This window comes from Callospermophilus lateralis, chromosome 1 (assembly GCF_048772815.1).
Source record: "Callospermophilus lateralis isolate mCalLat2 chromosome 1, mCalLat2.hap1, whole genome shotgun sequence".
In the NCBI taxonomy this organism is placed as follows: Eukaryota; Metazoa; Chordata; class Mammalia; order Rodentia; family Sciuridae; genus Callospermophilus; species Callospermophilus lateralis.
In genome coordinates this window covers 58,476,866-58,504,479 of record NC_135305.1, presented here as the reverse complement: position 1 = coordinate 58,504,479, position 27,614 = coordinate 58,476,866, and the positions used below count along the sequence as shown (strand labels likewise).

Genomic DNA, 27,614 nt, shown 5'->3' with positions numbered 1-27,614 from the left:
ACACAAAGTATTTGTGATTTGCTTCTGAGTCTGTACACTTAACAGTCTTAATACAATACTAGTGAACTATAGACTGTAGATTTAACATTTTTAAAACAGAGATGCATAAATCTTAAGTTTCAAAATGTATAGAGGGATCCAGAGTTTAATATTTTACACCGCAATTTTGGTAGGCAGATCACAGTAAAGAAACATTAGTAATAGGTTTTACTTTTAATTTTAATTTTAATTAACATAAATTCTATTATGTTAATATTATGTTCTTAGCACATTCACATTCCTTGATTGGGTACGAAGTCCAGGAAGAGCTGAAACAGGGAAAATAACTTGATAAGCAAGATGCTTTTCCTTCTTCCCTTGTTCTCTCAGTAGAGAAAATACATAAGTCTCTTAACTTACATGACTTTTTCATGAAATAAGCAATGCATTCTAAAACCAGTAAAATTCTGTTTACATATCAAAGCAGTTGCAATTCAGGTGGGAGAAAATACAAACTATTTTACTACTCCAAAGATCTAAAATTGATCACATCATTTTTTAGCAGCCTAAATGTATTTTTAAAAGAATGGCACTTTTGTCCTTCCTTCCTGAGACAGAAATAGCCCCTCAGTAGGGGTAACAGCAGGGATATTTACCATGGCATTCCAACCATTTATACCTAACTAAAGACCTTAATCTTTAACTTTCTTTTTCCTATTGGCATAAGTCAATTTTTGACCATTAAAGGAGGGGAAAGGGTTCTGAGATTGAAATCACTTTCAAGATTTTATGGTCTGTTGAAGACAGAAAAATGAGAACTTCTTGAGATGTTAAAATTGAAATAAATTTAAAATATAAAAATTACAAAACAAAGGTAAAAAGATGATGGTTATAAAATATTTATTTAAAGGTGGAAGACAAGAAAAATTCCTCTCAAACTCCAGAAACAAATTTTGCACCTTTGCTAAATGTAAAATGTTTGTATGCTTGTTACAGGGGATTTTTAACCACTGAGTCACATCCCCAGCCCTTTTTTGTATTTTAGAGACAGGGTCTCACTGAGTTGCTTGGGGCCCTGCTGAGTTGCTGAGGCTGGCTTTGAACACATGATCCTCCTGCCTCAGCCTCCTGAGCCACTGGGATTATAGGCGTGCACCACCACGCCTGGCTGCTAAATGTAAAATGAATTTTGAGATATGACTGAAGGCAGATTTACCAAAACAGTGCTAATTTATAACTTACAAAATCTCATCTGCCCTAAGTATTTGGAGGGGGGACAATTTTACACTTAGAAACACTAATGAAATATCTTAAGACTTAACCTAAGAAACAAATACTTCCTAACCTCAATGACAGACCCTCTTCATGGAAACAAACATTTCCAACAGAGAATCACACACATACACGCACGCACGCACGCACACACGCACACACGCGTTCGCAAGTGTTGAGCTAAATCAACCTAATCTTTATTTAAGATTTATTTAACAGTCTTCGAGACAAGGAAGATAATGAATATATGGCTTCAGGAAAGTTTGCAACTAAATATCACAAATGTTTCTTTTGCTAGCTAACCAGCTAATTTGAGTGTGGAATATATATTACTTAGATACCTAGAAGGGTATAAACAAAATTGGGGGAGGGAGCACTATAGCAGATACCACTGAGGTATTTAAGTTTTTATGTAAAGGGCTGTGTATCCATTTGATAATTTACACAATTATTTATTCTATATAGCATATGACCATTTAGAAACTATATCTTAAGAGCTTTATTGTTCTGGTCCAAGAAATTGGAAATAAAAGCAAAATATTCTTATATTCACATAAAGACCTGAAATGTACTAACTAGAAAGCCATTAAAATAATGCAACATTAAAATAGAAATTTGTATGGAACAAAGGTGGTCAAAAAGTTCCCAGACTGCATCTGAAAAGGATATTGAAATTATAACTCATAAGACATGGTACATAAGCATTATTCAAGGTGATAACAAGGCTGTATCATTTGATATCTTGAACCCACTGATTTACATATTCTTCACTTCCACAAAGATAAAAGCATTAGCAACTCAACTTTCAAATTATGGGTGAGTTTGTATGCTGCATTAAGAAACTATATATATAAACCAATAACTATAGTTATTTTGGATGTCTTCTAAAAAGTTTAAGACTCATTTATTTGGGGAAGATACCCCAATGATATTTTCTTACAGTATGACCTCAGTATATCTAGGTATATGCTACTAGAAAACTGGAAATAAAACATAGTTAAATAAATCACCCTTCAATTAAAAAACAAAGTTTAACCATATCCCTTCTTATTTTTTAATACTAGTTTGTTAAGAACTTTTGTCTCCCAAAAAGGTAGGTGCAAATCCCTAAATTTTGCTTAAAACAGATTAAATAGGTAGAGAAGATGAGACAGTGACATATAAAACAGAAACTTCTATTTACATTATCATGATTTATACCATCCCTATCCCATGAAACTTCCCATGTTGCAAACACTGATTTCCTATAAGTCATCAAGATTGCCTGTGATATTGCCCACCTTTTTATTAAACTGGAGGCCAGAACTAATATCATTGTTGCAGTTAATCTTTATTTGTTCTAGTGAAATACCTTTTTCTATATGGCTTCTAACTAGATATATGAGAAGTTTTGATGGGTACCACAAATGAGGCCAGGACAGAAACCACTGAAGTAAAAATAGCAACATCTCCCAAAAGGCAGCACAAAGAATCCTAACTAAAAGTCATCAATAAAGAATGGGCCCAGAATTACATAAGAGATATTCAATGAGCAGAATTCCTTACACAATGAACACATGAAAGACTTCTGTTTGACTTTTAATTACAAAAGTGGAAGCAGTCTGAAATAGTGCTAAAGTCCATCTTGAAAGATACTTGTCTTACTCATCTTTAGTTAGGCACTGGCAATCCTGTTTCCTACCACAATTTACTTTCTAGATCTTCTTCAGAAAAGGAAGTACACTAGGTTGTTTGCCTTGCTAGGGTAGGGAGGGGATCCTGAGAAAGATGAGGTAACACAGTATTTTGTTATTGGATCTCTATTTATGGCAGTTGAGTCATTGTCATTGCCCTTATTTTACGATTTTGTTTTTGCCATATTTTTCTCCCATTCTGCAAGAAAAATGCAAAAAAGGACTTTAATTATTCACAACTAAATATTCTGTAAAAATTTTTTTACTTAGTTACCATTAGTATTATAGCACAAGTGCTTACTAATAAGAAAATTTTCTAAACTTCTTATTCTGTACACAAAGAAAATTTATGTTAGGGCTAAATATTCTGGCCACATATCTCATTAGTTAGAAGGATTAGGTATCATTAACATATTGTTTCTCCTAACTTTCTAAATTGTTTCTATAACTTAAAACTGCTTTCTTAATGTTGAATATAAATATTTTAAAATGTATTCCAGGAAATAGGGATAAGAATTTTCACATATTCATCTTATTCAGCAACTTAAGAAATTGTGCAAAATATGATATACATATATACATTCCCATATATAACATACACATATATAGGATTTTATAACTGAATCTTGGTTTTTTGAAATGTTTGCACAGTGTGGGGAGTTTAAATATTTACTAGATTTGAATACACATATTTGTACTCCTTTACCATTCTAAATAGTTATATCAGCAGAGAGAAACATAATATATAAACAAATGACTTAACTGAATTATCAGTTTGTCTTTGAAGACCCAACAGAAAACATTTATTATTATGAACCTTTATTAATTGGCTCACATTTCAGTATAAATCACACTAAAAAGATTTTTAAAAAGCTAATTCCACTACAGTGCTGACACACCCAAAATGGGGGGGGGGGATTGGTATAAATAAGCTGTATGGAAAAGCTTTAAATTGTCAAAAAAGAATTCTGGCTCATATTACTAAATAAATAAATAAATATGTAGATATGTATGTATGTTTATATACATATATACATATTTATTTATTTTAATGTCAGCGCCATTCTAAAATCTACAACTCCAACTCAAATGGATTTTTTTATAGACTCCTTTATGTTTAAACCTGCAATGTTTACAGTGCATCTGGCCCTAAGTGCTTTATACTTCACAGTTATGGACAGGCACTGAGGAATGTTACAAAGCTACATAAACTATATTTTATAACAGACTTGAGAGCAAGTCCTTGGCTTGCTTTCAGAATTCATGAATATTTATTACATTATTATTTTTCTTAAAAAAATTAAATGCTATGTACAAATTTAGCACAAAATGTCATCATCTTTTCTATCTTGATTTGAGTGTGCTGAACTAAGTTGCCTTGTATCAACTAGACTTATGAGACTTCCAGGACACAGTTCTTCCTTTAATTCTTTGCTGCTATTTTCAAATTTAGATTCCATGTCAATCTTAAATTCTGTAAACCGAACATGATCCAATTTTGCTTTAACATTCTTGCCATCCATATTATTCGATGCTTTAGTCTTTTCAGAAATATTAACATTCACAGGTTCTTCTTTGATTCTTACAGATGAAACAGGTTCTTGTTTGATCTGCGATAATTCATGTTTAGAATGAAGTTTTTCTGAAAAAACAGAATCCAAGGAAGTTTTGCTTACAGCACAAATCATGTTGTCTGTGTGAGGTCCAAGAACTGATGATATGGAATCTGGTGATGTGGCTGTTTCATGAGTAGCTGTATTCTGAGATGTGTCCTCCTCTGAGTGATATAATTTGAGCCGAACATGCCATGCTAAACTGCATACTGCTGAAACTGTCTTGAACTGATGAACGACATTCCTTGGAATAAAATAAATGTCATTATCATAGAGCTGAATCCTGGCATAGCGAATGCCTTCTCTCCTCAGTTGATTAAGTTTTGCATCATCAACCCACTGGACGCACTAAAAAAAAGAAACAAGGAATGCATATAAGCATTTTCCATAATAAAACCTAATCTAAAGATAATAATTATTTAAAATATACCTGGGACAGTGGAGGTTCATGTAAATCTAACTGCATTCGTTGAACTACTTCTAAGAAATCTTCAGCATGAAAACAAATTACATCTTTGGTTATTCGGGGTTGATCAGGCCTAAGAAAATAATAATAATTCTGTTTTAAGGCCTTAATAAACTCAAAGCAAAAATAACTGTGGTCAATATCAAAATATTCCCTTATATTTCTCTTTTCAATTGTAATTGAAAAAAACAATCTATATATCTAAACAAAGAGTTGACAAACAGAGTAAAAGCAACTCACTTCATTTTATCATAGCTGTCACGAGATTTTTAAAACTTAAAATGATTTTCATTGGTAAATTATGCAAAACAACTCTTTCATTTTAATGTTATGATCAATACTCTATAAAAGTTGTGCTAAATGTGCTAATAATAAAAACTTGATGTTGGGGAAATCATATTAAGTGAAATAAGGCATGCACAGAAAGACATATTGTATGTTCTCAATTATATGGGGAAACTAAAAAAAGAACAGTGGTACAGCTGGGAAGTGGGAGGATGGAAAATGGTAAGAAGACTGTTAATGGGTACAAGGATGCAGATAGACAGAAGGAATAATTTCTTATGTCTAGAGCACACTATGGTTGACTTTAAATTTAATTGTATATCACAAAATATCTTTTAGAAAGAAACTGAATGTTCCCAACACAGAAATGATAAATGTTTGAGGTGATTACCCTGTTCTGATCACTGCATATTATATACATGTACTCAAATATCACATTGTACCCCATAAATATATACATTTACTAAGGGTCACTAATTTTTTAAAAAATTAGAACTATGGAAGAAAAGGAATATTGTATTTCCAAAGAAGATATAAACTGCATTAATGCATAAAAACCTTAAGTAATGTTTAATAAATTGATAAGATTTTCATTAGAACATAGTTCACTGGCATCATCACTGTCTTAAAATATAATTTTTAAAAATCCCCAAATTCTTCAATTATCTAGGAATATACGAATATAGTTTTACATAAGGTGCTCAAAAATGGATTTTGAGTTAAACTCCAAGCAACATAAATACAAAGAAAAGTTACACCAAAGTAAATCATAAACAAATTTCTAAAGAACTATGGCACAGAATATCTAGAAGAAATGCACTGGATTATACATAGGGAAAGAAGATAATCTTTCACTGTATTATATAGACTTCCCATCGATGATAATACAAGCCAAAAGAGAGTGAATTAAAGTATTGAAGGGAAAAGTCCATCTAGAATTCTATACCCACCAAAAATAAGATTCAGAAATAAACATTTTCAAACAGACAAAAGTTAAGAAAAATCTGTCACCAGAAGACCAGCATAACAACGAATATTAAAGAAATTTCTAAAGGCTGAAAAAAATGACACTAAGATGAAAATGCAGATTTATGCAAAAGAATGTAAAGCACACATAATAGTAAATATGAAAGATATTTTATTCTCATTTTTTAAATCTATAGAAAATAATTCCTTAAAGCAAAAGTAATAACATAATGTGGGGTTTACAGCATATGGAAAGTAAAATATTTGACAACAATTAGCATACAAGAAATGGGTAAAGGGGAAATAAATGGGAATATACTGTTGAAAGTCTCTTACACATTAAATAAAGAGATATGACATCATCTGAAGGTAGAGTGTGATAAATTTAGAGCAAATAAACAAATAAAACAGAGCTATAGCTAGTAAGCAAACAACAGAAGTAAAATAGAACACTAAAAAAGATAAGAGGAGCCAGGCACCATGGAACATGCCTATAATCCAGCGGGTTGGGAGGCTGAGGCAAGAGGGCTATAAGTTCAAAGCCAGCCTCAGCATCTCAGTGAGGTCCTAAGCAACTCAGTGAGACCCTCTCTAAATAAAATACAAAAAAGGGCTGGGGCTGGGGCTCAGTAGTTAGGTGACCCTAGATTCAATCCCTGGTACCAAAAAAAAGTCAAGAGAAAAAGGAACAAAGAGAAGCCACAAATGGGAAAACCAAGATAATAAATTTAAATCCAAATTTTAATATTAGATATAAAAGTTCTAAATATTCATATTAAAAAACAGATTGCCGGGCTAGGGTTGTAGCTCAGTGGTAGAGCACTTGCCTACCATGCATAAGGCACTAGGTTCAATCCTCAGCACCACATTAAAAATAAATAAATAAATAAATAAAGGTATTGTGTCCATCTACAACTAAAATTATAAAAATTTTTAAAAAGACAGATTGCCACTGGATTTGGAAGGGGGAAAAAAAATCACCCAATTTTATGATATCTACATGAAATAACAATATAGACTTATCAACTAAATTTTAAAGAAAAAGAACAGGAAAAGATGCGAATACAAAGCACAGGAAAACTAGAGTGACTATATTAACATCAGACAAAGAGGATTACCAAGATTAAAAAGAGCATCTTATAATGATAAAATGGTCAATTTATCAAGAAGGAACTCTAAATGTACAGTTATTTACTAATAATAAAGCTTCAAAATACATGAACAACCTTCAAAACATGATGCTAAATGAAAAGCTAATCATAAAAGACCACATTGCATATAATTCCATTTATATGGAACATTCAGAATACATGCATACAGATTAAAAGTAGAATAGTGATTACCCAGGCTAGGGAAGATGGAGAAACTGGAGAGGTATGGTATTAAAGGGTACAGAGCATCTTTCTGTACCCTTTAATGTCCTGCAATTAATCATTAATAATTATAATTAATGTTCTATATAATTGTGATAGTTGCAAAATTTTGTGAATATACTAATAACCATTGCCTTATACACTTTAAATAGATGATCCATAGCATATGTAAATTGTATCTCAATTAAGCTGTTGCAAAAAAAAATATCTGGAGCAAAACCAAGAAAAACTGGAAGGAGGAATAGACAAATCCAGTGTTATGAGTTGGAGATTAACAAGCTGACAAAAATCAATAAAGATATATAAGACTTTAACCATACAATCAACAAACCTGACTTAACATTTCTAGAGCACTACACCTCAAAAATCAGCCAAACATATATTCTTTTAAGTGGACATCAAACATTAAGATAGTTCATAAAACAAACCCTAAGAAATTAGGAAAGACCAAAATCATACACAATATGTTTTATCACCATAGGGGGAATTAAATTAAAAATCACACAGAAAAGTTATGCTAATACAAATCATAGGAAAGCTGGAGTGACTATATTAACGTAAAACAAAGAGGACTTCAGGACAAGAAGGATTACCAAGAATAAAAAGGGCATCTTATAATGATAAAATGGTCAATTCATCAAAAAGGAACTCTAAATGTACAGTAGCCTAGTAATAAAGCTTCAATATACATGGAACAACTTTCAAAACACACACTCACACACAGCTAGAGTATAGTTCAGTGATAGAATGTTGCCTAGCATACATGAGACCCTGTTCCAACTCCAATGGTGAAAACACACACACACACACACACACAAAAAAAAAAAAAAAAAAAACTACCACACACTCTGGGAAAAAAAATAATCAGACATTAGAAATTAAACAAGACTCTTCTCAACAACCCATAAGTTAAAAAAGACATCAAACAAAAAGTCAGAAATATCCCAAACTGAGTAAAAATGAAAATGTCAAAATGTGTGAAATGTAGCTAAAGCAGTGCTTAAAATTTTAAATACTTACATTAAAAAAGAAAAGTCTCAAATTAATCATGTAAGTTTCCAACTTAAGCTACAAAAACAAATTATTTTTAACTTTAAAGAATAGAGAGCAGAAACAATGAAATGGAAAACAAAAAAAGTGAAATAAACCACTGTATGAAAAGATCAATAAAATTAATAAATTCGAGCATGACTTATAAACACAAATCACTAATATTAGCAAACTGAATCCAGCACTAAAAATTATTTTATAAATTATACATATTATGCTGTATTTACCACAAATACCATGTGTATCTTAATATAGGCATATAAATATAGTTATGTATGGTTACTGTATATATGTATTGGTTACTCTGTATTTTATTCTTTTTCATTATATGTGAATATCAACATTCACAATGTAAAACTGTCATCAATTCCCTTGACAACTGCCCTGCTCCAGCACTAGGTATTTAATCCAGGGGAACTTTACTACTGAACTACATCTTGGGTCCTTTTTTTTACATGCTCTATGACATATACAATATTATGTTCTCTATATATACATATATACCAGATATTTTATCTAATATGTAACATAATATGAATGATATTATGATAATGCAGAATAATTAAGAGGTTTTTAAGTCTAGAAAACAATAACAGAATTATAGAATTACAGGGTCTTAGAATAAGTTTATATTTACTTCCTACCCCCCAAGTACCAGGGATTGAACCTAGGGGTGCTTAATCACTGAGCCACATCCCTAACCCTTTGTATTTTTTTATTTTGAGACAGTCTCACTAAGTTACCTAGTGCCTCACTAAATTGGTGAGGCTGGCTCTCAACTAATGCTCCTCTTGCTCTGCCTCCCGAGTAACTGGGATTTACAGGCATGTGCCACTGTGCCCACCTATATTTGCTTTGATAAGACACATCAAACAGTTCCCACAGCAACATAATGAAAGTTCTGGTTAATCTCCATCCTTGTCAGCTTTGGCTACTATTGGTTTTTATCACTCTAAGCTGTTTTAATGCATGTATTATGTTACCTCATTGTAGTTTTAATTTGCATTGAACATTTTTTAAATGTTTACTAGCCCTTTGTTATCTTCTTTTATAAAATGTCTATTAAAACCTTTTGCCCAGTCTTGCCAGGCATAGTGATGCATGCCTGTAATCCCAGCAGCTCAGGAGGCTGAGACAGGAGGATTGTGAGTTCAAAGCCAGCCTCAGTAAAAGCGAGGCACTAAGCAACTCAGTGAGACCCTGTCTCTAAATAAAATACAAAAAAAAAATAGGACTGGGGATGTGGCTCAGTGGTCAAATGTCCCTGAGCTCAATCCCCAGTACCAAAAAAATTAAAAATTAAAAAAAAATAAAACTTTTTGCCCAGTTTTAACTGAGTTCACTATTTATTTTAAATTTTAAGAGTTCTTTATATGTATGGAAATGAGTCATATAGATAGATGACTGGCCTGTAACTTGCTTTTTCATTTTCCCAAAAGTATCATTTGAAGGACAGTTTTAATTTTGATAAAATCCACATTTATGGGTTAGGGATACAGTTCAGTTGGTAGAGTGCTTCCCTCACATGCACAAGGCCTGGGTTCAATCCCCAGCACCAGCACCACCCATATCATTTACCTGATAATGATGATTTGAGTTGTTCTCAATTTTTAGTTTTATGAATAAAGTTGGTTTTTCAACATTTTTAATATTTATTTAATGAAATATTTCATTCATACAAGAGTATAGAGAGTCTAATTGCCCATTAAAATACAAAGATGTATAGCCACCACTCAAGAAATACAGCAATGCCCCTCCTAAAATGACATCTCACCACTATCAAGTTAATCTCTATTCTGAAATAATAAAGTTGTTTTTAATATTTACTTAAAAGTCTTTACATGGATATATGCTTTCATTTCTTTTCAGTAAATACATATTAATATAATTGCAGAGTGTTAGGGTAAGACAAAATAACTGTACATGGAGAAAACTGAAAGTTAAAAAAAAAAAATAAAAAAGCGGGCTTGGGTTGTGGCTCAGCAGTAAAACGCTCACCTAGCACGTGAGAGGCGATGGGTTCAATCCTCAGCACCACATTAAAAATAAATAAACAAATAAAATAAAGGTATTGTGTCCAATTACAACTAAAAAAAAAAATAAGCACTAGAATTAATGATCAAGTTTACCAGAGTCACAGGTGAACTGTATTTCTGTGTTTAGCAGCAAATATCTGGTAAAATTAATTTTAGGCATATTTATAATTCTGTTAACAAAATCCTAGAGTAGGCAAAACTAATCTATAATAACAAAAAGTAGACTAATGGATGTTTGGATCTGGGAAAGGATTGAGATGATTAACTGGCAAAAGATATGATAAAAGCCAAAGATTCTGTACATTAGATGGGGTAATGACAACATGAGTCTACACATTCATCAAAACACATCAAAATGTATACTTAAAATTAGTTTTTTTTACTGAATGTAAACTATACTTCAATAATGATGATGATTTTCTAAAGACAATTTCAAAGAAACAACCTCCAAATATATGTCTATAAAGTCGGATCTTAATAAGGCCTAAACACTTATATAATTTGAGTAATAATTCACAAGGCTTGTCCCTATATAGTTGGAGATTTCTTTGTAGTCTTTATCAATACCAATCTTTTACTTCAAGTTGATCTTAAGCCTAGCTCTTAGGTAAAGTCAAGAATTTAACATCCTAAACCAGGCACAGTGACGCATGCCTATAATCCTAGCAATTTAGGCAGCTGAGGCAGAAAGATTGCAAGTTCAAGGTTAACCACAGGACTTAGTGAGATCCTGTCCCAAAATAAAAATAAATAAATAAATAAAAAGGGGTAGTGATGTAGCTCAGTAGTAGAGTGTCCCTGGGTTTAATCCCCAATACTGAAAGGAAAAGGAAAAAAGAAAAAAAAAAAATTCCAATACCTTAATAGTCAAGGTCTTTTCAAGAAATATAAAAATTTCCTTTGTTTAATAACTTGCTTTAACATCAAAGAAACGATAAAAAGAATATACACCCATCTGCATCACAGTCACTACTATAGTTTGGACTATTAGAAGGTAATAGAACCTTTGGTAGGTGGGGCTAGTGAAAGGTACCCCAGTCTTCTTCTCTGTTCCCCAGTTCATGGGGTAAGCAATTTTGTTCTGCCATATGTAGTACCATCATGTACTACTTTAATAGTACTAAAGCAATGGCCTGGAAACTAAATCCATAAGCCATATTTCCTTGTATATTAATTATCCCAGATATTTATTTACAGTGATGGAAAGCTGATTAACACAGCCATAAAGCCCTCAATAGTATTAACAAAATTACTTTCTCTTTAGTATTAAGAAATTAAAAAGCACTATTAATATGAGAAGCGAATTATATTTTTCCAAAGCGAGAAACTTCATAGCTAGCAATATCTCACTCATTCCAAATCTGTCTCAAGAATATTCTTAAATCTGGTCATGTGACATGTTAGTAATTTGACAGTAGTCCTTTTTTACTATGAAATTTGTAACAACAAATGTAGTTTCTTATTCAATAAATGTTTATTGGGATCTGTGGTAGGCCTTTGAAACATAGGATTTAATCTGTAACTTTAATTTCCATATAAAGGGAAAGAAAGAACACATACCAACAATAATTTAAAACAGACTTGAGAGATTTTTAAAAAGTGCTGAGGGCTTTAGAAGCGAGAATATTAATCTCCAAAAGGAAATATATGTGGCTGACTTTATGGAACACTATTTACAAATCAGATTTTACCCTAAGAAAATATTAATGCCAATGTTAAATTCTTTATCTGAAACATTTGAGGAAGACATCATTAATTTGAAACAGAAAAAATTTTTAAGGATTTCCACAGAGATAAATTTGTCTTTACTCTTTGATAAAATTAACATTTTAAACTAGATAATCAAAAGAGCATAGAAACTATAAAAACAACCACAGTTATTTGAAAATTAGCATTTAAGCATAACTCAATGAGGGGCTGAGGCTCAGTGGCAGAGCACTTGCCTAGCATGTGTGAGGCACTGGGTTCAAGCCTTAGCATCACATAAAAATGAAACAAATAAAATAAAAGCATGCTGTCCATCTATAACTACAAAAAAATAAAAATAAAAAAACACAACTCAGTGAAAATTATGAAATACTTAATATTTTAAAATATTAGGTAAAAAACACTTAATATTTTTTTTTCCTAAGGATCTTAGAATCAGTTCTAGATCCTAGTACAATTCAATATCAGATACTTTGTGTACCTGAGATTGATAAACCTTCATTCCTTTTATGGTCAGTTTACATTGGCTAGCTTCTCTATTTAGTATTAATTTATAAAATATTACTACAAATTTCTCTTTCTAATTAAGTGTCAATCTGGCATAAGTAATCCTTGAAAATAATATTGCCCTATGTGGAAGATACAGGTTATAATTTTAGTAAGACCTCAGAAAACTACACAACTAATATTTTATGTCTTCAGAATGAAAAATGATTTCTTAGAAAAGTCTCCTGTTTATTTGCTATCTAATTTCACTGCTTTAATAAGAAAGCATATTCTAATTTATGTTTCATACCCAAATCCAAACAATACTCAACTTGACAAATATCTAAGGCTGAGGGTGTAGCTCAGTGGTACAGCAATTGCCTAGCACATGTGAGGCACTGGGTTATACTCTCAGCACTGCATAAAAATAAATAAAATAAAGGTATTGTATCCATCTACAAAAACAAAAAAAAATTAAAACTTAAATATAAACAAACGTACGTATATATATAGCTATAGTATAAATATAGCTTTGCTATTTTTGCTATTTACTAAATGAAAAGTTACATATGTATAGGCACCTTAAACATATTAAATAGAATGATCTACATTTAATCTATCCAAACATTTCTTATTTTTTTATTCACCAGAGGCTGGGAAGAGCAGAGGGGAAGGAGGAGGTGGAGAGGTCCATGATCAAGTACAAAGTTATAGTGAAGTTGGAGAAAAAAGTTCTGGTGTTCTATTGCACAGGAGGGTGACTATGGTTAACAATAATGCACTGTATATCTTGAAATAGCTAGCAAAAATGATTTTTCAAAGTACTCACCATTAATGATAAGTTTAAAGTGATAAATATACTAATTTCCTGATTTGATCATTAAACAGTATATACATGAAATCAAATATCACATTTGTACCCCATAAATATATACAATTACTATGTATCAATCAAAAATAATAAAGACCAAAAATATTTTAAATAAAAAGAAATTCAAAGTGAAGCTTGTAAGCAAAGCTGAAAAAAAATCAGACAAATAATAAACAGATATTAACTTAATAAAGGAAGCAGTAAAGTAGTATAGTAGAAAGAAAACACAAAATCCATCTCAGCTCTACTACTTATTAACTAGAAGACTATAAAGAAGCTGTTTGACAGCCCTGAGCTTCAGTTTTCTTTTGTCATAAAAAAGACTACATCTATAAATGGCCATATAGTAATACAAAGTAAATCTAGTTTTCCTTTTACCCTAGTGTTTTTACCTTCTACCCATATAGAAAATGAAATTATTTAACTCAACCAAATGACTACAGCTAGAATCTAACAATTTAAAACCTTCTTTAAAGCAATGTGAAATTAGGATACCCAAACACAGGGAGGGTAACTAAAATTCTTCTCTTCCCCAGTATGGAAAAATTATTAAGAAAGTTTCCAAGAAAAATTTTAGAAGCCACAAAAGTCTTTCATTAGAATAGCAGTAGTTATATATACCACTCTCCACAGTGCACAGCCTTCAGTACTCCAACAGCAGCTGTTGTCTGTCGTTCAAAACCTTGTCCTATATGATCTGCATGGGCCCTTGTCCTGTCTTCAAAGAGCATCTCACGAGGCTCACTGGTTCGAGGTAGGTACTGAAGGTTTTTTATTTCATTGGTAGTTCTGTTTTTAAAAAAGATTTATATTTATATACTGAAGCTTACTTGCCATCAAACATTCAATAATCACATAATTCAGATAAAAGGAACTTTAAATTACCTGTTCCCAAATTAAGTTCTAATTTTTTAAATGGATGAAAACACATATATAATACAATCCCCTTCTTGTAATACACCTTCACAAAAGTCACAACTATAAAAAAAAATTTTACTTGGATAATAAACTGAACTACAGATGGTATAATTTACTGAGTTTCCTTATATATTAGTCCCCTCTTGACAGTGGTTTCACATTGTCTCAGTTAACCTACAGTCAACTGTGGTTTGAAATATTGTGAAATTTTTCATAAATAAATATTTCCTTTCATAAGCAATGAGGAAGCAGTAGAGATACAGAGTAATGGCAATGATAAAATAGCAGCAGATACTTTTCCTAATATTCAGAACAAGATGGATATTCAGATACTAGAGGTATTTAGAACCCCAAATAGACAGGATCAAAAAAAAAAAAAAAAGAACCCTCCACAACACAATGGAATTAAAATGCAAAAAATACAGATCAAAAAAAAATTTTAAAGCTACAAGAATGAGATGCCAGGTCACATTTAAAGGAAAACCAATCCAAATAATATCGGATTTCTCAATGTAAACCCTAAAGTCCAGGAAGACTTGGAAAGATGTATTATGAACCCTGAAAATAACTGCCAACCAAGACGGCTATATCCAGCAAAGCTTATCTTTCATAATCAAGGAACAAAAACTTTCCAAGATAAACATAAACTAAAGGAACTTATGACTACTAAGCAAGTATTGCAAAATATAGGATCCTTAAGAGAATCCTATACACAAAAAAGAGAGAAAGAAATAACCAAATAACCAAGAGAGAATAAATCTCATTAGAAATAAATATGCAATGAGAATCGGGATTAAAGAAAACATTAGAAATAAGTCAAAGTGACAGGAATCCTCCAATTAAAAGATATAGGCTGGCAGAATGGATTAAAAAAACAAGATCCAACAAGAAACAAACCTCACAGGCTAAGACATCCACAGGCTGAAAGTAAATATGGAAAATTATATCCCAGGTGAATGGAATCCAAACTGCTAAGTGTGGTGGCATATGCTTATTATCCCAGCAACTAAGGTGGCTGAGACAAGGAAGATCACAAGTTCAAGGCCAGCTTCAATTACTTATCAAGGCCCTCAGCAACTTAGTGAGACTCTGTCTCAAAATTTTAAAAAAATAAAAGTAAAAAGCTCGGTGGTAAAGAACTCTTGGATTCAATCCCCAGGACAAAAATAAATAAATAAAAAGAAAAGAAAACCTGAAAGCAAATAGGAAAAGCTATTCTCATATAAGACAAAGCATACTTCAAGATAACAAAAATCACTACATATTAGTAAAGGGAATAATCCAGCAAGACAATAATGATAGTAAATATATATACCCCAAACATCAGTGTACCTAAAAACATAAAAAAGAATATTTGACATAAAGGCTCACTTAGGTCCCAATATAATAATAGTGAGTTCAATATACCTGTCTCATTACTAGATAAGTCCTGAAAACATAAAATGAAGATACTACATAGCCAATCCCCCGCCCAAACCAAATGCTGAATGTTCTCTCTGATTTAAGGAGGCTGATTCATAATCAAGTTGGAGTCGGGGGGAGCACAGGAGGATTACACAAACTCTAGATATGGCAAGGGGTGGGAGGGGAAAGAAGCAGGTATGGGGGAAGAAAAGATGGTGAGATGAGAAGAATATCATTACCCTAAGTATATGTATAAAGACACTAAAGGTGTGGCTATACTTTGTATACAACCAGATATGTGAAAAATTGTGCTCTGTGTGTAATATGAATTGTAATGCATTCTGCTATCATATAACAAATTCAAGTAAAAGTAAGTAAATAAAAATTTAAAAAATCAAGATACTACAGAGTTAAATCATACTATAGATCAAATGGATTTAACATATCTATAGAATGTTTCATCTAATAATCGTTCAATATACTTTCTTCTCAGCTGCTCATGGAATTTTCTCCAAAAATGAATATTTAGACCTCAAAGCCAACTATTAGAAAATACAAAAAAAAAAAACCTCAAATAATTCCTTATATCTTATCAGATCATAATGGAACAGAATGAAATTAGAAATCACCAACCAAGAAAAACTATAGAAACTACATAAACACATGGAGATTGAACAATATGTTTTTTGAATGATGACTGGGACATTGAAGAAATCATACTAAAAATTTTAATATTCTTAAAATAAAATGAGAATATAAATACAATACACCAAAATCTCTGGGACACAGCAAAGACAGTTCTAAGAGGAAAGCTTTTAGTGATAAGTGCCTACATTAAAAAGTCAGAACAGGGCTGGGAGTATAGCTCAGTGGTAAGGTGCTCGCCTCGCATGTGGAAGGCACTGGGTTCAATCCTCAACACCACATAAAAATAAAATAAAGGTACTGTGTCCACCTACAACTAAAAGAAGATTAAGGGAAAAAAAGATCAGAACATTCCCAAACAAACAACCTAGTGATAAATCTCAAAGTCTTAGAAAAACAAGGAAAAAAAATCATTCTCAAAACTCTAGAATAAAGAAAAAAAATAATAAATATCCAAGCTGAAATTAATGAAATATAGTACAACAAAATTCAAAGGATTAATGAAACAAAGAGTTGATTCTTTGAGAAGATAAACAAGATTGATAAACACTTCACCAAAATAACCAAAAGAAAGAGAAAAAAAGACCCAAATTAATAAAATTAGAAAAATAAAAAAAACAAGAGCTATTTACATTAGATGCCACTGAAATTCAGAGGATCATTTGAGACTATTTTGAAACTTGCTTTCCAATAAATTAGAAAATTTGGAAAAAACAGATAAATTATTCTAGATATATATGACCTACCAAAATTGAATAAAGAGAACACAGAAAACCTAAACAGACTAATGACAAACAATGAGACAGAAGCAGTAATAAAATAAAGCCAGGACCAGATAGATTCACAGCCAATTCTACCAGACCTTGAAGGAAAAAAAAAAAAAACTAATGTCAATGTTCCTCACATTATTCCAGGAAACAGAAAGAAACACTTCCAAACCTACTCTCCAAAGCCAGCATGACCCTGATACTAAAACCAGATAAGGATCCTCAAGGAAAGAAAACTACACACCAATATCCTTGATGAACAGATATAAAAACCCTTAATAAAATATTAGCAAACTATGTTCAACATCACATTAAAAGATTATATATCATTTTCAAGTTGGTTTCATTGCAGGGATGCTAAGATGACTCAACATATGTGAATCAATAAATATACCACTTAAATAGAATCAAAGACAAAAATCATATAATCATCTCAACAGATACAGTAAAAGTCAGACAAAATTCAGCACCCATTCATGACAAAAAACCTTGAAGAAACTAGGAAGAGAAGGAAATTACCTTGACATAAAGACTGTATATAACAAACCCAAAGCCAGTATCATACTAAATAGAATAAAACTGAAAGCATTTCCTCTAAATGAAACAAGACGAGGATGCCCAACTCACTACTCCTATTCAATACAGTACTAATTCTAACCAGAGAAATTAGGCAAAAGAAGTATTACAGTTTAGATATGAGTTGTCCCCCAAAAGCTCATGTGGGAAACAAAAGAATAATGTTCAGAGATAAAATGATTAGATTATGAAAGCTATAACCGAATCAATAGATTAATTCACTGATATGGATTAAGTGGATGGTAGCTTTAAGCAGGTAGGACGTGGCTGGAGGAAGAAGGTTACTAGAGGTATATCTTTGAGGTTTATATTTTGACCCAATAAGCAAATATCTTCCTCTGCTTTCTGGCTGCCATGTCCTGAGCTGCTTTCCTCTGTCATACTGTTCTGTCTCATTTCAGTCCCAGAGCTATGGAGCCAGCCAACCATAGGCTGAATCTCTGAAACTGTCAGCCAAAATAAAACTTTTCCTCCTCTAAGCTGTTCTTTGTAGAGCAAAGCTAACTAATACAGGAAATAAAAGGAATACAAATAAAAAAGGGAAGAAGTAAAATTGTCCCTCTTTGCAGATGACCTGGATCCAATACTTAGAAGAGAATAAATCCTCCACCAGAACACTTCTAAACCTTATAAGCAAATTCAGCAAAGTAGCAGGACACAAAATCAACCTATGAAAAGCAATAGCTTTTCTATATACTAGTAATAAATACACTGAGAAAGAATTCAGGACAAAATTACAACAGATTAAAAAAAAACATACTTAGGAATAAATTCAACCAAGGAGGTGAAAGATACCTATGAGGAAATTTACAGAACATGAAGAAGAAATAGAAAAATGACACCTAAGGACCTGTGTTCATGGAGAAACAGAATTAATATTGTTAAAATGGCCATACTGCCAAAAGCAATCTGCAGATTCAATACAATCCTCATCAAAATACCAATAACATCCTTCACAGAACCAGAAAAAACAATCCTAAAATTTATATAGAAGAAGAAGAACAACAACAACAAAACAGAATAGCCAAAGCAACTCTAAGGAAAAAGAGTAAAACTGGAGACATCACAATACCCATCTTCAAATTATACTACAGATCCATAGCAACAAAAATAGCATGGTACTGGCATAAAAGCAGACACCAAGATCAATGGATCAGAAGAGAAGGCACAAACTCACAGAGGTACTACAATTACCTGATTCTTGACAAAGGTGCGAAAACTTACATTGGGAGAAGAGACAGGCTGTTTCACAAATGGTATGGTGCTAGAAAACTGAATATCCATTATGTAGAAAAATTAAAAATAGATCCCTCTCTCTCACTCTCACACAAGTCAACTTAAAATGGATCAAAGACCTAGGAATTTAGTCCAGAAATTTTGCAACTTTGCAACTGCTATAAGAAAACATAGGATCAACATTCCAACATACAGGCATAGGCAATGATTTCCTCCACAGTACTCCTAAAAAGCTCAGTAAAAACAAGGATTAATAAACGGATGCTATCAAACTAAAAAACTTCTGCAAAACAAAGGAAACAACAATGTGAGGAAAGAACCTACAGAATGGGAGAAAATCTCTCGACAGCTTTTTTGCTGATAGAGGATTAATATCTAGAATTTATTAAGAATCAAAAAAACTACACACCAAAAAAATAAATAACCTACTCAATAAATGAACAAATAAACTAAACAACACTTTTCACAAGAAGATGGCCAAAAATATATGAAAAAATGTTCAATATCTTTAGTTAGGAGGGAAACAGAAATCAAACTACACTGAGATTTCATCTTGCTCTAGTTAGAATGTCAGTCATCAAGAATACAAATAACAATGCTAACGAGAATACAGAGGAAATGAACATTTTTACACAGTTGATGTAAAATCAATGTGGAGATTCCTCAGAAGACTAGGAGTGAACCACAATATGATCTAGCTATACCACTCCTCAGTATTTACCCAAAAGAACTAAAGTCAACCTACTGTAGAGATACAAGTATACCCATGTTTGAAGCAGTACAATTCACAACAGCCAAAGTATGGAACCAGCCTAGGTGTTTATCAATGGATGAATAGATAAAGAAAAATGTGATATATAAACACAATGGAGTCTTACTTAGCCATAAAAACTAAATTATGTCATTTGTAAAAAAAATAAAATGGATGAAACTAAGAAGATCATGTTAAACAAAACAAGCCAGACTCAGAAAGGTAAGGTCATATATATGTTTTCTGGTCAGAAGGGATCTCGTAAAAATAGAAGGGACATAGTAAAGTAGAGAAAAGGGGTAGGGCAAGGGGAAATAGTGAAAAGTGAAATCATTCCAAGTATTTTATATGCATGTATGAATATACCACAATGAAACGCACATCAACAAAAAATAAAATTATAAACAAAACAATTCCTAAGTTTTCAATTGCTTACTATTCAGAGACATATTATGAAATCTCATGCCATTCCATTCTGTCCTGCCCAGGATGCAAATCATCCCTTTGTTCAGAGTACTCACCTACCTGCCTATTAGTCAGTGGAGTAGCTATCTCCACTACCAAATAGAGTTGTCTCAATATTCTAGTAATTCTTATTTTATCTTAACAATGACCCTAAAGGACAAGAGTAGTGATGCTGCGCCAGGCATATCTGTAATCAATGATCCATAATCAACTCAGGAGGCTGAGGCAGGAAGATTGCAAGTTTTAGGACAGCCTCAGTAATTTCACAAGACTCTTGTCTAGAAATTAATATTCGTATAAAGGACTAGGAATGTAGCGCACTGAGTTCAATCCCCCACACCCACCCCCGAAAAAAGAGTAGTGATGCTAGCGATTCAAGTAGGCCAAGGAGAAAGCCTTTAAGTGAAAGATGAAAATACAATAAGATATTTTGAGAGAAAGAGAGCTCAGGCCACATTCGTATACCTTTTATTTGAGTTTATTGTTTTTGTTGTGTCATCTTATTAGTTATTGCTACTAATTTCTTACTATGCTTAATTTATAAATTAAAGTTTTTAAGTACAAATATATAGGGGAAACATAGTACATATAAGACTTGGTACTATCTGTGGTTTCAGACATCCTCTGGGAATCTTAGAATGTATCCCCCAAGGAAGGGAAGACTCCTGTACCTAGATCTTTATCTGAGATTTGGGTCTAATCTGAATAGGATCATGTACCCATGTGTACAGGATACCCTATTTAGATCACTTGGTTAACACAAAATATACTTTTGAACAAAAGGTAACTTTTAAAATTACATTAAGTCAGTATTTATAGGACCCAGGCTATATGGCAGGAATCTTCTAGGCACTGAGGCTAGTATTAATGAGACATTAATGACAGATGGGGTTCCTACAATCATGGAACTTTATATTCTAGTGAGAAGAGGACAAAAAATAAGAAAATTAGCAAGGAGAAAAAGTCAGCAAGTGCTTCCATAAAACATGCCTGGTTTACTGGAAGCAAAAAGGAAACCCTTGGCTCTGTCTTGAAAGACAGTCACCTCCCACTGTCCCTCTCCTCCACTTCCATCCTCTAGAATCCATAAAGCACACAAAATTCACTACCTACTTAGCCTTACATATTGCAGAAATCTCTTTAATTCTACTGTAGAATGGGGGAAAGTATGAGAACAACTCTGGCCAGAAGTAATCATTTATCTTCCTCTCGGGTTTTTACGTTGCTTCCAGAGACAATTTTAGACTGCCCCTGTGCTTTTCTCCTCTTATCATCATTTATCCTCCTGGAGGTTACTTATTAGTTCTCTAAGTTCCCACCCTTTATCCTATTACCTACTGCTCTTTGGGTACCCTTGCATTACAGTCTCATGCATACATACACCCATACATGTGTACATAAACATACTCATATACTCTTTTGTTCTTTGTGACTAATGTCTTACATGTGTCAGAAAGTTAGATAATGCCTGTAATAGCAGCAAATGGGAAGGCTGAGGCAGAGGATAAGTTTGAGGCCAGTCTCAGTGATTTATGCCAGGCCCTAAGCAACTTAGTGAGAGCCTATCTCAAAACTAAAACTTAAGAAGGGATGAGGAGCTGGGCATAGGGGTACAAGCCTGATGCCAGCAACTTGGAGTTTAAGCCAGTCTCAGCAATTTAGAGAGATCCTGTCTCAAAATAAAAAATTAAAAAAGCTTAGGATGTGGCTCAGTGGTAAAGTGCCCCTGGGGTTCAATCCCCAATACTCCCCCCTAAAAAAATTGGTAATGTTGCTTCCTGTGGAAAACTAAGAGGCTTTCAACCTCACAAGCTTGGTCTCATTAATGAATTAAAGAACATATAGCACTTGGCACAATGCTGTTATTAGTCATCACAAATACCATGGGCTGTAAACCCTTAAGTGAATGGAAATTCCTCAGGGAGCTGGTGTTATATACAAATCTAAACTTTATATATATCTGCATTATTCTGGGAAAAGACTTTCAGATTCAATGACTGCTAAATTCTAAAACAAAATTAAGAACATTTGAAAAGCACATCAATTTTATCATTTGCTACCAACTTAGAAATTAACTTGTAAAATTTAATTCAACCCAAAGTTATTAAGCACAACACTGTGTCTAAACACATATGCTAGAAACACATTAGTAATAAGCCCAACATGGTCCTTGCCATCAAGCAACCTACTACTAATGACTTTGCTCTTCTCTGTTTTTTTGTTTTAATTAATAATCACTGTAACCAATAAAACTATTTTAGGTATCTAAAGAAAAAGAGATTATCTCCTTTAGGATGACCACTTCCAACCCCAAATGCTAACATACTGTACTCTATTCCAAACCTTTTCCTGTGCTCACATAAATATACATTTATTCATGGGGTTTTATTTCATATTTATTTTTGTTTTTCATAAAAATCATAAGAATCATACAAGATACATTATCCTATATTTTGCTCTTTTCAAGTGTCATGAATACCCTTTTAGATCAAAAGAAATAAAAATTCTATTTTAACTGTTTTATCATATTCTTTAATAAGAATGTAGAAATGTATTAAACCATTCCCCTGGTTGGTGGACATTCAGGCATTAAATTATTTTCTTATTACAAACAAGACTACTATTAGCATTCTTACATCTTAATTTTTAATGCTTTTATTTATTGGGGTAGATCCCCAAAAGTAGGGGAGCAGATCATGGTTAGATACAAAGTGTATGAGCTACTTCCAGACTGCTTTCAAAGCAACTCACTCTTCTACCAACAATAAAGACTTTCTTCACAACGCTCGATTATTGCTACATTATTATTGCTATGTTGATAAATTTATCAGTACAAAGGGCAAAAATATCTTGTAGCTTTTTAAAAATAAACTTACCTGCCTAAGGTAAAGTTTATATTTCTACTGGATGGTTTTATATTTTTCTTGTTGATTTGGGAATTTTATTTTTCTTTCTCAAGATAGGATGTCACTATGCTGCTTAGACTGGTTAAGATCCTCCAGCCTCAGCTTCCTAAGTAACTGGGATTATATGTGCATGCCCTGCCACATCAGGCATGTTTTAGTCCAATCTATTATAGTTTTGAACTCTGTTGTTGTCTTTTCTCTCCCAACCAATATTATCACTATATCTTTTAGTCTTTCTTAGGAAGATCACTTCCAAACTTAACATTTTTGTGCTCATACTTGTATTTGTTTTACCTATGATGCTTAAAATCTCTTTTTGTATGAGGTAGAAGCTCTGTGTTTTCTTTCAGAATGCCAATTATGCCAGCATTATTCATTAAATAAGTATTTCCTCATCCATCTCATCCTATGTACTTATATCTATTTCTGGATTCTATCCTATACCAATGATCTATTTGAGTTTTGTAGAAATTTTCAGTATCCAGTAACAAGCTCCCTCTTCACTTATCTTTTCTTTCACAGTTTTCTTCCTTATGAACTTTAAACACATTTTATCCAGTTATAGGGAGTATGAGTACAGACGAATATTTAAACAAATATCATTCTTGACCCAGAACATAGTAGGGCTTTCCATTTGTTTTAGTATAATTTTATATCCTCCATAAGATGTTTCCATATTCTTAATACAGCTTCTGAATATTTTATTAAATTCACTCTAAAATAGTTTTATAATGTCTCACTATATGATATTTTTTCCATTCCCATTTATAATTTATTGTCATTTACCTATATTTCTCATGTCTTATAAATGGCAGATGTAATATCACAAACTCTACCAGCATGTATAGCTACCTTTTAATTTCCATTCCAAATATGCTCTATAAATTTTCCCTTCCTTCTTCTTCCAATTTTCTACTAATACTCATACACATCAATGTATGAACACACATTTTCAGAAATAAAAATTTGTATCCAACATACCTTTTCCTTTTGAAAGGTGACTTTGGCATATCAGCCACAGGGATCATTTGTTCTCCTGGACGTACCCACATAATGGGACCATCATCACTGTCTTTTCGACTCTCTAATTTTAGACTCGATAATGTCCCCCATGGCAGTGTACACTAAAGACAATTATACAGAAATTATTTTTAAAATGTATCTTCAAATATGCATTTAAAAAATAGTTCTCCCTTCACAAAAACACACTCATATACAATTTAAACATCTGAAATACATATCCCTATATATTCATAATTTAACTTCAAAAGTTCAATTTCAAACACACCAAAAGAATAATTATGCTTGGATGGCTCCCTCCCCCTACCATGCCAGGGGTATGATTCAGTATATTCATAATTTGTTATAATTCTTTCGATAAACATATGGGTCATATGATTTTAAGTTGGAAAAATGAGCAAGTACCCATTAGTCACTACATAGACTAAATATCTGCTTTTATAGATGAAGAGACCAAAGCCCTGAAAGTTTATGTGGTTTGCTCAACCCAGGTAGGTCTAGTCAAGGCTAAAACAAAGGTATACAATTTCCCTGGTCATTTTTTCATAATGTCAAACTATTATGATTTAGATGTAAGGTGTCCCCCAAAAGCTCATGTGTGAGACAATGAGCTTAGAAAGTTTAGAGGTGAAATGACTGGGTTCTGACAGCTTTAACTAAATCAGTGCATTAATGCTCTGATAGGGACTAACTGGATGGTAACTGTAAGCAGATAGGGTGTGACTGGAGGAGGTTGGTAACTGGGGGCATGCCCTTGGGATTTATATTTTGTCCAAAATGAGGGTCAATCTCAATATCTATCTATCTCTATTTCTCTCAGATCTCTCTCTCTATATATAGATAGTTAGATATAGATATAGATATATAAATTTAGAAAAACGCAGGTATACCAACTTTTGAATATAATTTCAGTGCTATTATAGATTGAATAATGAACTCTTATGTCCTAAGGAGATGTTGTAGTCAGTTCTCTAGAATTATTTTGTTTATCTGAACTGTTTCCATAAGCTATGTATGGTAATATACTAAAACACTGTCATTCCTTTATCCTAGACATTTTAATTTAGTAATCATCCTTCCTGCATGTTTTAGTCAGCTTTTTCACTGCTATGACCAAAAGACCTGACAAGAACAATTAGAGGAGGAAAAGCTTATTCAGGGGTGCTAACAGTTTCAGAAGTCTCAGTCCACAGACAGCCAACTCATTCTATGGGGACATAGCTGAGGCAGCACATGAAGGAGTTAGAGGTGACACAGGAAAGCGGCTGGAACATGGCCACCAAGAACCAGAGAGAGAGCTCTGCTCAACAAGAACAAAATGTATACCCCAAAGGCATGCCCTTAGGGACCCAAGTCTTCCAGCCACAACCCACTTGCCTACAGTTACCACCCAGTTAATCCCTATCAGGGGATTAATGCACTAATTAAATTAAAACTCTCATAACCAAATCATTTCACCTCTAAACTTTCTTGCATTGTTTCATACATGAACTTTTGGGGGACACCAAATATCTAAACCATAACACTATACTTCTTAAATTCTTGGTAACATATTCTATAAAGTGGTAATAAACAGATGGAAACTAATTTTCTAAAGTAATTGTAACAGATAAAGTTATTTTCTGGTTCAACACTCAGCTTTGCCATTACAATTAGGACCTGAGAAGTTACATATATGCAGTATACAAGATTGCTATTTTTCATTCTTCCTTTCCTTCCCTCCAATTTAAATACAACCAAATTTATATAAGCCTGAAATAACCATTAATTTGTATCACCTGTAGTATAAAATTAACAACCACAATTTAAATTGATTAGATTATTTTCCCTTACTTTTAAAAATGGTGAGTCTTCCAACATGTCAAGAAATTCAGGGAAGTAATCTCCCACTTCTTCATCAACTGCTCCCACCAAGCTTATTTGTCGCATTGGGCCAGCTCTGTAAGTACCATGAGAATATGTTCTTTTTACCTGAAGAATATGAATTTAATAACAAGTTAAACATAAGATAATGCTTGCTATCAATGTGTAATAATAAATTATACTGTCTCAATGTTAAGAATATATGAAGCAAGAAAAGCAAAACAAAAAGCATTATTAACTAAAACAAATAGTTTATTTAATGTAAACCCTACATTAAACCTAGCAATTTCGTTCTCCAACTATTATTATACATAGCTTATGGAAACAGTTCAGATAAACAAAATAATTGTAGAGAACTGTCTATAACATCTCTTTAGGACATAAGAGTTCATTATTCAATCTACAATAGCACTGAAATTATATTCAAAAGTTGATATACCTGCATTTTTCTAAATTTATTGCTCATATGTTATCAGATTTTAAGTTACCATCTGAAAAAGTTACAAAAACCATTACTAGTGGTTTCTATGTCTAAAAAGTCACAAGGGATGATCTTCTTATCTAGATCACAACATACTACTTTGCAGCCAGTTTGCATTATGTTAATTCCAATGAAAAACTGTTAGAAATTGAAAATCAAGAATCTCAAGCCCCAAACCTGCCTTTGCCACCTACCAGCTATGTTACCTTCAGACAAATAATTATTTAAGTTCCCTGAGATTTAGTTTACTTAACTGGAATGTTTTACCTCAGATTTACCCTAACCCTAACCCTAACCCTAACCCTAACCCTAACCCTCCTGAAGAAAAATGTAATAATTATATAAAGCCACCTGTCACAGTGCTAGGAATGTGTTTGAATGCTGGCATTCAAACAGGCAAAATAAGGCAGGCTAAACCTCCAGATTCACTGATATGTGAATTTTCACAAGCATATTTGAATCCTGACAAACCCATGTGTTTTCATATATTAACACTACTAAATAAGGGCAGGAGTGGAATATTGGCAATTAAACCCAGGAGTCTTTACCAGAGTCACATCCCTAGCCTTTTTATTTATTTTGAAGCAGGGTCTCCCTAAGTTGCTTAGGGCCTTACTAAGAAGCTGAGGCTAGCCTCAAACTTGAGATCCTTCTGCTTCAGCCTCTTGAGACACCTGAATTATAGGCATGCACCACTGTGCCCAGCTCAAAAACAAATTTGATGTGAAACCCTAATTATCTTCTTCTCCAAATTAATCTTTGTGGCCACTAAATTTAAGAGATCAACATGTCCCAGTTTACCAAG

At 32.7% G+C, this 27,614-nt stretch overlaps 1 protein-coding gene across 1 annotated transcript in view; it reads right to left on the bottom strand.

The window, feature by feature from the left end:
- Window positions 1-27,614, bottom strand: part of Rsbn1l (round spermatid basic protein 1 like) — a 75,806-nt gene continuing 48,192 nt past the window's right edge. Inside the window, exons 4-8 of the mRNA XM_076835008.2 lie at window positions 26,299-26,436; window positions 24,427-24,569; window positions 14,399-14,566; window positions 4,968-5,076; window positions 1-4,885 (exon numbers count right to left, since the gene is read on the bottom strand). Coding sequence (XP_076691123.2) covers window positions 4,244-4,885; window positions 4,968-5,076; window positions 14,399-14,566; window positions 24,427-24,569; window positions 26,299-26,436 — 1,200 coding nt within the window. The 3' untranslated portion in view covers window positions 1-4,243. The remainder of the gene's footprint in view (window positions 4,886-4,967; window positions 5,077-14,398; window positions 14,567-24,426; window positions 24,570-26,298; window positions 26,437-27,614) is intronic.